Source organism: Bremia lactucae, linkage group LG4 (assembly GCF_004359215.1).
Source record: "Bremia lactucae strain SF5 linkage group LG4, whole genome shotgun sequence".
NCBI lineage: Eukaryota > Oomycota > Peronosporomycetes > Peronosporales > Peronosporaceae > Bremia > Bremia lactucae.
The window spans coordinates 6,737,979-6,749,481 of NC_090613.1; the positions used below are offsets into that span (position 1 = coordinate 6,737,979).

The following is an 11,503-nucleotide window of genomic DNA, read 5'->3' on the forward strand; positions in this document are numbered from 1 at the left end:
TCAGCTCACTTTGCCATGCCAACATTTGGACTGCAACTTATAGATGCTGTAGATGAAAATATGATTGCTTGACATCTTGACAGCAGCTGACTAGCTGCGGTCACGAGCACGACATCCCAACAAAAGTGCCAGCAACATTCGCTCATTCGTACTAGGATAAGTCATTTTTACAAACCGTAAAATGAAAATTTCAATTTTCGTGTAGCCGCTCGTGGAAGCGAAAGGCCTAATGATTACAGCATGCAACGCTGCAGTGTCTTTATTGCATAGCGAACATGGAGCGGGCTGCTTGTCGATGCTATTTCGCTATCCCCAAATAATAATATCTTTATAGCGCTGTTTCTAATGCCATCCGGCTGTCGACATGGCTATGGAAAACCTTTCAAATCAATTTAAAAATTATTTCGAGGTAAATTTTGGTTAATGAAGCGCGAGCAGGAACGGATAACCACTTTCTTTCAGCGTAAGCAGACGCGCCGCATCAGCGTCGGCTCTATCGACAGCCATGAAGGTGACGACGCCACCACTGTGGTCTCCATATCAAGTTCAAATAAGCTTTACAAAGCCCAATACCTATTGGAGGACGCACGAGGCCAAGATGAGCCAGAGTTACATATGAATAAGCGTAAAGCATTAATATGCCGAGAGGCGAGAGAGGACTTGGTTGGCATTCTACAGTTTCGTGAGCTCGTAGGCTGTGCCTCGGATCAGCGTTTTATCAGCGGAAGGCAACATTCCCGGCGAAGACGAAAGCAACAGCTAGTGCGCTGGGCACTCTCACACTTTCAACGACTGCCGCTAAAGCTTCACTTGTCTCCGCATTGGGAACAAGCTGCAGGCCAATTAAGCACCGAAAACTTTTACGCCAGCTGTCTAGAGTTTGACGCTCAGGGAATTTTGCTCGCAGCAGGCGCATCCAATGGGATCGTTGCTATCTATGACTTCGACGACGTGTTTCACCATAGTTTGAACATTGGGCAGAAACCACTCAAAAATAAAATGAAGGAAACGAGAGAAGATTTGAATGTAGCTGAGAGAAAAATGCATCCGGTATGCATATTTCAGTGTTCTCCAAGTATGACTTTACTGATGGTTTCGTGCAGATCCACACGATATTTACACCATATGAAGTCAAGTGCATTCGCTGGAACCCGATGAATGAGGTACAAGGAGATGTGTAGAAAGAGCTCTAGCAAATTGATCATTGTTTTGACCGTACGTGGTACAATTCTTATGTGTGAAAGGACGAAATCGCATGCTCATTTACAAATCGCAATGAGATTTATGTATTCGACTTGCGCAAGTTTCCGGACAAACCTTACAAAGTATTGAAGAGCTTAACTCAACCTTCTAGTGGATACAATGATTTTGTATACCTACATCCGATAGAAATTACAATGCCAAACTCTCGGCATTCGAAGAAGCCAAATATTAAACAGGAAAATATAATTGCTGGCGACATGGATGGAGCTATTCGCATGTGGGACGCACGGTATCCCTTGCGCCCAGTGTTTAGTTTTCTAGCAGGATCGCTGCCAATAAATGCATTGGTGCTTTCTCCCAATAAACAACTTATTGTATGCGGCAACGAGGCTGGAATGCTTATGGTATGAATATTTGATTCTCCAATTTAATGTAGTTATTATCACTCTCGAACGGTACAACTTATTTACAGACTTACGATATTAAGCACAAAGTTATTCCAGCATTTGGATCAAAGCCCGTGCCGCAGCGGAAGGCATCATTCAACATTTTGGATATGATCAAGCGTAGGTTTATTATCAAACGCTGTACACTCTGATAACGTGTCGAGCAGCTATTGATTTGTTTTTGTCTTGTGAAATATACAGCTTACTTGTCGGCCGCATTGTTAGAGTCCGTACTACTATCAAGCCGGTACGGATCCCCCGGTATCATATCGATGCGTCTAGTACCCGAGTCAGAAGCCCATGTGCTGTGCCAATTACGCAATGACTGGGTGGTAGTTCTCGATTATCTCAATGGCTCAATTTTTAAACTTTATACATTGAATCGTAGTATGTGCTGTGTTTATAAGGTTGATCGCTCTTGCAGACCTAACGATATTTGCATGTTTTTTTTACAGAAGTGGTGCCAAGGGAAAAACTGAAGGCCGATCCATCGCCAACGGTGCTCGCAGCTCCTCCAGAAAATGAAATTTCACGCAATCTTTTGCCACGATCATTCCGCAACTCTTGGCTTTCCAGTCACCGCTGTGCGGGAACTATGCTGTTTGACAAGTCGATTATGTGCACGGGTATCCATGATGCCGCAAGTTTAAATGTAATTGATTTGCACCAATTGCGAACTATCAGAGCTTCTTTTCCAGCCCAGATTTATGAACCTTGTAAGGAACATGAAGCGAAGCCTAATGAATTTGAACTACAAGCAGTTGAGCGACTAGATCGGTTTCAAATATCTACAAACAATATCATTACTGCTGTGACGGCCCATCCGAATCAGTGCGCGGTGATTTGTGGCGGCGAAAACATGACACTGCAGATTATGGGAGTCATCGGCAGAAACAATGAGTAACTTTGAGAAGCACAATGTTCCTTAAAATTACAGCTGGAATGTTCAGCTACTTTTAGCGGCTCAGCTGTGCAGATTGATAAGGTTAAAAAAGTATACTTGAGTATAAAAATAATCCATCGTTAAATTTGTATCGTTATTTAAAGGGATAATGCCAGCAGACGCATTGCTGTCGACTATTGTCGAATAATCGAGAAATAAGCTTGCCGAATATATCATTCTGCATACAATCTATCGAACGCGGATGTTCAGATACAAGTGTACACGACACTTAAGCAACAGCTCAATTTCATCACGAGCCGCCATGCCCACAGAGCGGATGGTATTACCGTTTTGCCCAACCACCATCTTGCGGATGCGAGCAGCAGGAACCTACAGAGGTCATTTATTACATTAATTTTATGTAGATTATTGCAATTATTCAACGAAATGACGTACGAATATATCTTGATCGATGCGAATGCTCTTATCCTTGAATTTTGTCCAGCCGACGTTTTCCTGCACAAATGCATAAGGTAGTTCTTTATTAAATCGCCGAAAAAGCTTTTCGCGTATTATTTCAGTCACTAGGTCTAAGTCCGACAAATCGGAACTTATGGACGAGTGATAGCTCCACTGTCGGTCGACTGCTAATGAAAGCAAAGTCTTTTTCAGCCTGTCCATACCATAACCTTTTGTAGCCGACACTTTTACACAGTTTTCACCAATGTAAGCAAGTGGGTCTATGCGCAAAGACGATCCATTAGAGTCAAAGTGCTTGGCGTAAATCTCTTTAACCATCTGAGATACCTCCTTCACTTTATACTCCAAATTTATCTGCTCGCGCTTGCCTACGAGGTCGAATTTGTTCATCACGAGCATTGTTGGGGAGCACACTTGCGCTGACGTTATCAATACCTTTTCCAGCGCCTGTAAAGCCGGCTCATCAAGACGCTTTACTGAATCCACGACCAATAGTGACAAATCCACACTTTGAAGCGTTTCTGCAGCCGTAGTCACCAGTGTCTGCACGTACTCGTGACTTTCCTTTGGTTTGATTAGACCCGGTGTATCGTAAAACGAGAGCTGCACATGGCCTTCCGTAAATATGCCTAATACACGGTCACGCGTAGTGTTGTATTTTGGCGAGACCGCTGACACTGTCACGTTCAACATCCTGTTCATAATGGACGACTTTCCGGCATTTGGACGTCCGATCACTGCCAGATCCAACGCCTTTGAATTGGCCGGTTCGTCTGGAATCAAAAATTCGCGATCCACCACATTCTCTGGTGCTACTTGGATGTTGGTAAACTGCTTTTCTTTCATTGAAACCGCTCGCCTCGGTGGGAGACGCCCAGTAGTTCGATATCGCTCCTCATTCGCCTCCTTTTCTGCTTTAGACGAGCGTCCATCATTAGACGTGGACGAGGTCTTACGCTCGAATTTCGATTGATGACCTGTAATACCTTTGCTGCGAGGCTCAAAGGCTCCTGCGCCTCCGTTCTTCTCTTCCTCGTCGTCCGTTATTAGACCTAGTCGCCACATACGTCTTTTGTTCTCGATCTCCTTGCGAGCTCGGGCCGGCAACACAGCAGAAGGAACGGCCTTCGTTCGCATACGTATCTTAGCCCATTTTTGGTCAAGCTCCTCTACCGTTGGATACTGTGGTCGTTTCGCGTTCGGAAGCGTTTTGTCTCGCTCAGCCTTATGCTGATCCTTATGCCTTTTTATCTCCTTCCATGTAATCTTCTTTTCGACGGCATTGAACCCGCTAGAAACACGCAAGACCTCACGCTTGGCCTGGCTTCGCTTGGAGCGGTAGGTTGCTATGATAATGTGTCCCTGTGGTAGTGCACAAGCTGACGTAGAGCGACGAATTAGCAGCTCCATTCGATTATATTATTTTTTGCCATTCAAGAAAGTTACAAAAATAGTACTAGAAAAAGCGATTACAATTTTTAACGAATTCGGATCAACTTTTCTCTACACCGTCTCCTACTTGACGCTGTAAAAGTCGAGTGAGTAATTCTGGCAACTTTAAAACTCTAGCCGGAAAGTCTGACGCCGGACATCTTGCCAGTGAAGCGGCGTTGCAGTGCAGCGTGGCTGATACCACCGCGCAGGCGGCTACCGCCATAAGTGTTGAGCGGCTCGTTTTCCATAACACCCTTGTCGTTCGCAGTTATCATGTTCATTATTTCTTTACAAGACCTTGACAACTCGTCCTTATTCTTTAGTGCGCGGAACAGTTCCAAGCATTCCGACCTTTTCTTAGCGTCTATGGGAGTAGCGATACGATCTTAAATAATCGGTAGAGCAAGAGCAACATCATTGGCAACGCACCGCTTTCATCTGAAGAGGTCGTGGACATTGCAAATAAAACAGTCTGCTTGATTGATGATTACTTGCGCAAATTGTCGACTACTTGTGAGAGCGGCAACACAACGTTGTAATTTTACATCTTCAACGTCGCATCCCAACAGTACAGCCAACTACTCAACGAGTTTTAAAACTATGATCCTTCTATTGGTCAGTTTGGCTGTAAGTCAGCCTGCTCCTCCACTGTAATCGAGCGTATATTCTCGTGTGCGGCATTTCGCTTTTGCATATTTGCTACCAATCAAGGATGTCCGCATCGTCATAATCACAAGAGCTGTCGCAAAGTGCCAAGATGGAGCAGAGAGTGAGGCCGAAGAGTGACTAGCCAGCCTTTGTACTTATAATGGCTGTGAGTTAATAAATCTCATTTTGGAGCGCCGGAAGCTTCAAACTGTCCAAGTAGACCACTATGATGGACAGGCCATCTATGCCGGAATTGAAATTCTCTATGAACTTGGAGGGTACCTCGGTGGAAGAGCCGCTGGCGCGGCTGGCGAAATGATTCGGATGCGGGTGCGATGGCACTATCTTCTGCAGTACCTCCTTCAAGAGTATACGCATGCTCTCGCAGCATTTTGCGTAATATTTTCAACTTTCGCACACGGTGACGCGCACAGGGGCGTCCCAGTCGATAACTACCGGGTTTCCAGCGTCCGTGACGTCAAGTCTTTGAAGTGGCATGTTTAATGGGTAGAGGCCGTATCGAGCTAGCGCTGTACGTCGCCGGATGCATACAGACTCAAAGCAGTAGTTATCCTGAAGCCAACTTTGCCACTTCGGTGTCGCTTTTCCGTCCAAGAATCCATTACTCAGTGTGTAGCAGATTTGCGCGCGCTTCACGGAAGCAGAGAGAGGTAGTTGCAGTGGCATTTACTTGAAACATCCCACAACGTGGAAGATTTTGTAATTTTGGAAAATCGGGAATAAGGAGGGAGACGCATGAAGGGTGTGAAATTAGGAAAAAGGGTGTGAATGCATTTTTCTAAAAATATCTCGTAGATTGTTTCATCATGCAGGCCAAAATCAGACTCATAAACATGTATTGCTAACTTTGTTCGAAATAGCCGCTGCAACCTCGCGCTTTTATCTTCTCTGGTGAATATAGCCTAAAGTCTAAGTAATCACAACGGAAAGCTGTGCTACTGCAGCGACAACTTGCGACAGAACCTCGCATCGCAATGTGCAACAAGCACAAAAGAAGCGGGTGTCACAAACAGACATAAGGGTTTCTAGCAGCAACCACTTCCACCACTACTACCACTCTTCTCTGCCTTTCCATCAAGCTTTCGCCCACGACCACGCGGTGCCGTAATAGACAGCAATGCAGGGTTTTCAAGGATCTACAGCCATTAATTTAGCGTTTGCACACGGCAACATCAGAAATGAATAAAATTCACCTTTTGCACAACTTCGTTAAACACTTGCTGAATGCCAATTTTGGTCTTCGCGCTGCTTTCGACAAAAAGCATACCTTTAGACCGCGCCCAATCTTCCGCCTCTCGGCGGCTCACCACTCTGTCCTACAAAGAGCCCGAGAATGTAAGAATTGAGCCTTAAAAGATTTTAAGTTCTCTATACCTTATCAATTTTGTTGCCCACAAGCAACTTCACCACATCGCGTCCTCCAGCTGGACTATAAACTTCCACTTCTTGCAGCCAAAGGTCCAAGTTCTCAAACGTATCCCGTCGAGCGACGTCATAGACTAAAAAAGAATTAAGTTACAAATATTTCATTATCGTCTCACCGTAGCCAGGTCTTACCAAGAACGATGCCCTGAGCCCCTCTATAATAAGAGCTGGTCAGCGTGCGAAAACGTTCTTGACCAGCAGTGTCCCAAATTGTCATTTTGATCTTTTTGCCATCCACCTGCATCATTTTCACCTTAAAGTCCACACCTTGCACATCTCTTAAGTTAGTGTATGCCACCAACTTTCCAAAATTCAATCTCTCTCTACTGGCCTTGATTCTTACCAATTGTACTTTGCAAATTGTCGTCGAATGTGTCATCCGTGAATCGAAGAAGCATACTACACAGGCATATTAAGAAGTAAGTATACGCTTTTGGCAAGTTGAAAGCAACATTAAAATACCTGCTCTTCCCAACACCAGCATCGCCGATCAGAAGGAGCTTAAATAGGTGATCATAGCCGTCCATTATGCCTGAAAATGACCGAGATCCATGTCGTAAGCTAAATAATCTTTAAAGCTAATTCCATACAAGCACCGCGCGACTTCATCGGCCACTTCGCGCGGAGAAGCATAGGAGAACCTACTGGATTGGGGCGTTAGGCAGCGCGGCACGGTACTCTAAGCTCAAATTACAAGCGTTTTCTCCAGCTTCTTCGCTGACAAGGCTAAGTCTTTGTTTTCATGGTCGGACCAGAAAACCTACGCCATAATTTTAACCAATTGTAAAGTCTGCTTAACATGCATTATTGACGAAGAAGATGATATCGTCGGCACTTCAGACGAAGAAGGAGCAGAAGGTATTCCCATGAATATATCGGTCCAGTAGGTAACGAGATTAACGCTTATGTTCTGATTAGAATATAAATGGTATTCCGACCAATGTAGCTGTGTCGGTCTTCGCAGACCGTGTGTTCATTGTCGTGACACAGCTAGGCACATTAGGCACTTTGGTTAGCAAATCAAGCATTTTTAATGATATATTTTTATAAGTGTGTAATCTGCTGTATCTGTGTGCTGCGGCAGGTGGAAGCACACCAAAAGAATTCGCTTGGCGGTAAGTTGCAGCCAGAAATTCATGTTCGTCTGGGGCGACGCGACGATCCGCTGTTGCTTGTGTATGCGCGGCAGTTCTTAGAACACTTTGGGTAATGTTTTAATATGCAAACAAAAGGTTTTTGCTGACTGAATGCATATATGTGGTTGCTTAGCGTTTCTCTCGGCCTACCCATACTGGTAGCTATAGGATTAAAAGACCGTTCGTCAGGAACGTTCGCGGCTGTCATGGAAAGCGTGAAACGGCTCCTCGGTCAGGTTCAAAGCGAAGCGGTCGAGCAGTAGTTATAAGCGAAGCAGATAAATGCAAAAGGCCAAATAAGATTTGGAATAGAACTGAGCCTTGAGTTGTGAGCATGGGCGATATGCATAGAGGCTCAAATATACATCTTACAATACTACATTGTTCTCTACCAGTCATTGCTCACTTTGCCAAGATGTGATCTTATCTTCCGGTGTTTTGACGAGACAAAATTGCTTAAGGCAATACCAAATGCAGCATCAGCTTCAACCAGGTGAAAGAAACTTTCCAGTGCATGACAAGGAACTCCTTGCCATGAAATACGCACTGGCTAAGTTTAGGATTTATCTCTTAAAAGATAAACCTTTCATTGCATATACGGACCATGCTTCGTTTCGCACGGCCGTAAACAGTCCTCACATCTCGCAAAGAATGGCGAGATGGTTGTCTTTCTTCGCGGAGTAAAACTTCTCCGTGGAGTATAAACCAGGATGACTTAACGTCGTCGCTGATGCCCTTTCGCGCCGACCGATTTTGAGCCGATTGCGCAAATCAACAGTGAGCATAAGGCCACTGGCGACCCACTGTAACGGGGCACTGCGACTTGTACTGTTTCAGTACAAGTCCACTTCACACTGCTTCAGATGTGAGTGGTGCCTCTCGTTAGGTGACGTACACTGTACGTATAGAGGAAGACTTCTCTTAAGGTAAGTTAGCTTAAGAGTGTAAAATGAAAACTGTATTAATATAGTTAAGTGTCTTTGTTAATCTATCTTTGTAAATGTTGTCTTAACTATAAACTAATACTAAACATGTAAATGAATTCTTATCTATCTTATCTCGTAACTCTCTTTGATTACTTCTACAGCTGATTAGTCTGCGGAATAAATAGACATAATGGTCTATACCTATTTATGGATAAGAATTCAGGAAATTACTATTTAAAGTAATTTCCTCCAAATATTATCTACCTTTTGGATAATATTAATTAACAATCTTTTATTGTTAATTTCATGTAACGATACACCCCGTTACATCACCCCTCCCTTAAACGACAATCACTCTGAATGTCATTAGGTGGAGTGGTCGCTAAATGACCACTTAATTTTTAAAATGATTTTGATTGGTCAGATCCATCATTTTAAATTCCATCGCATGAAGGAACAATTCATGCGGGGTGAGGATAGTGTTGAACCTTCGGCTGCGGTTCGTGCAGCCGCGGGTGACGCATTGTTATCTCTTGCGGTAGACGTTCCGTCTACCGTAGTGTCTTCCACTCGCACAACACTTGGTGTTGCGAGTGCACGTGGTGATTCACCACGTGAGTACGACCCCTCTTTAGAGGTCGATTATGAGTGCGAGTCAGACGAAATGGCCGACTTGGGGAGAATGGAACAGTCGCCTGATAGACGTCAGGCGGTTGACTATGAGCCTTCGAATGAGAGGGCTCATTCTGATAGACGAGTTAATAGTCTATTTGGATCCGACGATGAGGATGATCCCTCATCGCCCGTTCCGTCTCCCGTACGGTCACCTGCACCTGTTATGTGCAAGGTGATGACGATGGCGTAAGCCATCGTAATAAAAGTTCTTGTGGTACCCCTGCTTCAGTGGGTACCACTCAGGGGAGTGAAGACAGTAAAATGTCTCATCTCGCCCCTGAGAAGAAGCCGTGGCTTTTGCCAGAACGTCTAATCAATAGCTTGTCTGAAGAAACTACTCCTCACAACAAATATCCTTTATTTATTGCGACAAAGCTACATGGCCTTGAACCCAGCGCGAAGAACTTTCGGGCTGAGAAGATTTTTATCTCGATGCCTTTCTTAAGCATCGCTGGTTTAGTGGCAACAATAAGCGAGATAAAGTATCGCTTATGCAAGCCTGGAGCGCGTTCATTCGCAATGTCAATGACATTGGACGCGAGGCCTGGTTTCAAAAACTTAACGCGAATCGCGTTAAGTTTGAGAAACGAACTCCAAACGGTGCAAAGTATAAATTGCATCGGTTGTCACGTGAGGCTGGGCTTTCATGTCTCGGGTGGGGTGATCCCTCTACGCGTTGTGTCGACAACACGAAACGAGCGAAATGGGATGTTTACTTCCTTTCTTCGCCCTGGGGAAGGGCTCGCATCTCTATTGACATGCGTGATGCGATTGAGGTTTTGCAATCAATTTACAAGCACCAGGCGCGTGTTTTCCGATGGGCCTTCTGAACCATCGGGTGGGTCTCCTCATACTGACGGACGAGGCCCTCAACGTCAGCAACCAGCTGGGAACGAGATTCCCAGCTGTCATGTTAAGGTGGATAACCACGCCAGCGAACAAGATAACTCGTTCGCTGCCCCTTCACATCAAAGTGGTTCTGGATACGTTCCACAAGGAAACGTCCGTCGGAATCTACCAATGGATGTGGTGGAGGAGGGAAAATTAGCTCCGAATCGTATGTCGGATCTAATGTCAAGGATCGAAAAATTGGTCACTTCCTCCATGATTTGGAGGAGGGACTTGACTACGAGCGCGGCAAGCGTCGCTCGTTGAAGCAGACGGTGCAGGCTCACCATATTGAGCGGTTGGGAGACCGTTCGAAGAGTGCGTACTCCATGTTGGAGTACGAACGAAAATATCATGCTGTTCGCGATGAGATGATGTCGTCAGTCATTGTAGTTTCGAGGATATTCGGAACCGGCATGAGAAACTTCAGGTTCAACATGAGAATCTGGATCACGATCACACGAATCTTTTGGAGATTCTTGAAAAGGGTGGTGAAATCCGTCCTCGGAAGAAGCCACGTACTGATGGTACGGGCGGAGCCGTACACAATAGAATTGCCACGTAGGATGCGAACGCATCCTACGATTTACGTTGGTCGGCTCCGCCCGTACCATCCGTACGGACCGGAACCCATGAATCTAAGCCTCGTTGAGGAGGGAGAAGGAGAAGTTATCGCTTAGCGACTGGGACTCGTGTCACCGTTCCTAAATTTCCGTTGAAGTTAGGTATTAAGTTTCTGGACTTTGACAGTGTGTAACGCTGTTTCTTCCTTGATTTGGATTCGAGATATGATCTCATTCTTGGTATGGCCTGGCTTGAATACCATGAGTCATGGATAGATTGGAGGTCTAAGACCTTAAATGCAACGCGCCATGTTTCTAGCAAAGCTTTAGAAGTCATGACCCACCTTTGCAAAGCAACAAAAGTGCTATTTGCGCGACTCACTGACCGAATATGTCAGTGTGCTAGACATTGGAATGTCTAAAATAATGAAGTAAAATGTTAAAAAACACTAGGGGGTACGTACTCCGTCGAGTACCACTCGTTCCAGTTACGAATTTTCAGTACAAAATTAATTTTTTCAAAATCACTGAATGCTGAAAGCAATATAGGCCTAGGGCGAGTCATCAAGGGTTTAATATCCTGGAGTGGCACATCTAAGTCCACCGAACGTGGTGGGCCGAGGTGGAACCATACTGAGTGTCTGTTGTGATACTATTGGCAAGTTGCCAGGGCATTTCGGGTCAAACCCCTCTGATGCACGTGAAGTGACACGTTAACAATCACTGGACAAGAATTTTGAGTTACACAACTCCTCGTCGAATGTCGGATTGGACA

At 45.0% G+C, this 11,503-nt stretch overlaps 4 protein-coding genes across 4 annotated transcripts; 2 read left to right on the plus strand and 2 right to left on the minus strand.

Annotated features, from left to right (window-relative positions):
• Positions 1–423: 423 nt before the first annotated feature.
• CCR75_003107 (uncharacterized protein) lies at positions 424–2,665 on the plus strand (the record flags this gene model as incomplete). The annotated part of the gene is made up of 6 exons (XM_067961204.1): positions 424–1,050; positions 1,104–1,163; positions 1,245–1,607; positions 1,640–1,769; positions 1,851–2,036; positions 2,105–2,665. The coding sequence occupies 6 exons, from the start codon at positions 424–426 to the stop codon at positions 2,551–2,553; spliced, it is 1,815 nt and encodes a 604-aa protein (XP_067816327.1). The 3' UTR covers positions 2,554–2,665.
• Positions 2,650–4,422, minus strand: CCR75_003108 (uncharacterized protein; the record flags this gene model as incomplete). The annotated part of the gene is made up of 2 exons (XM_067961205.1): positions 2,650–2,922; positions 2,989–4,422. The coding sequence occupies 2 exons, from the start codon at positions 4,420–4,422 to the stop codon at positions 2,782–2,784; spliced, it is 1,575 nt and encodes a 524-aa protein (XP_067816326.1). The 3' UTR covers positions 2,650–2,781.
• Positions 4,423–4,577: 155 nt separating this feature from the next.
• Positions 4,578–8,070, minus strand: CCR75_003109 (uncharacterized protein; the record flags this gene model as incomplete). The annotated part of the gene is made up of 10 exons (XM_067961206.1): positions 7,810–8,070; positions 7,448–7,746; positions 7,186–7,389; positions 7,003–7,072; positions 6,884–6,939; positions 6,673–6,807; positions 6,490–6,614; positions 6,309–6,431; positions 4,876–6,251; positions 4,578–4,831 (listed from the first exon to the last, which is right to left on the minus strand). Exons 9-10 carry the CDS (start codon positions 4,901–4,903, stop codon positions 4,578–4,580), a joined length of 282 nt encoding a protein of 93 aa, XP_067816325.1. The 5' UTR covers positions 4,904–6,251; positions 6,309–6,431; positions 6,490–6,614; positions 6,673–6,807; positions 6,884–6,939; positions 7,003–7,072; positions 7,186–7,389; positions 7,448–7,746; positions 7,810–8,070.
• On the plus strand, positions 7,360–7,939 carry CCR75_003110 (uncharacterized protein; the record flags this gene model as incomplete). The annotated part of the gene is made up of 4 exons (XM_067961207.1): positions 7,360–7,398; positions 7,459–7,551; positions 7,625–7,746; positions 7,810–7,939. The coding sequence occupies 4 exons, from the start codon at positions 7,360–7,362 to the stop codon at positions 7,937–7,939; spliced, it is 384 nt and encodes a 127-aa protein (XP_067816775.1).
• Positions 8,071–11,503: the final 3,433 nt, after the last annotated feature.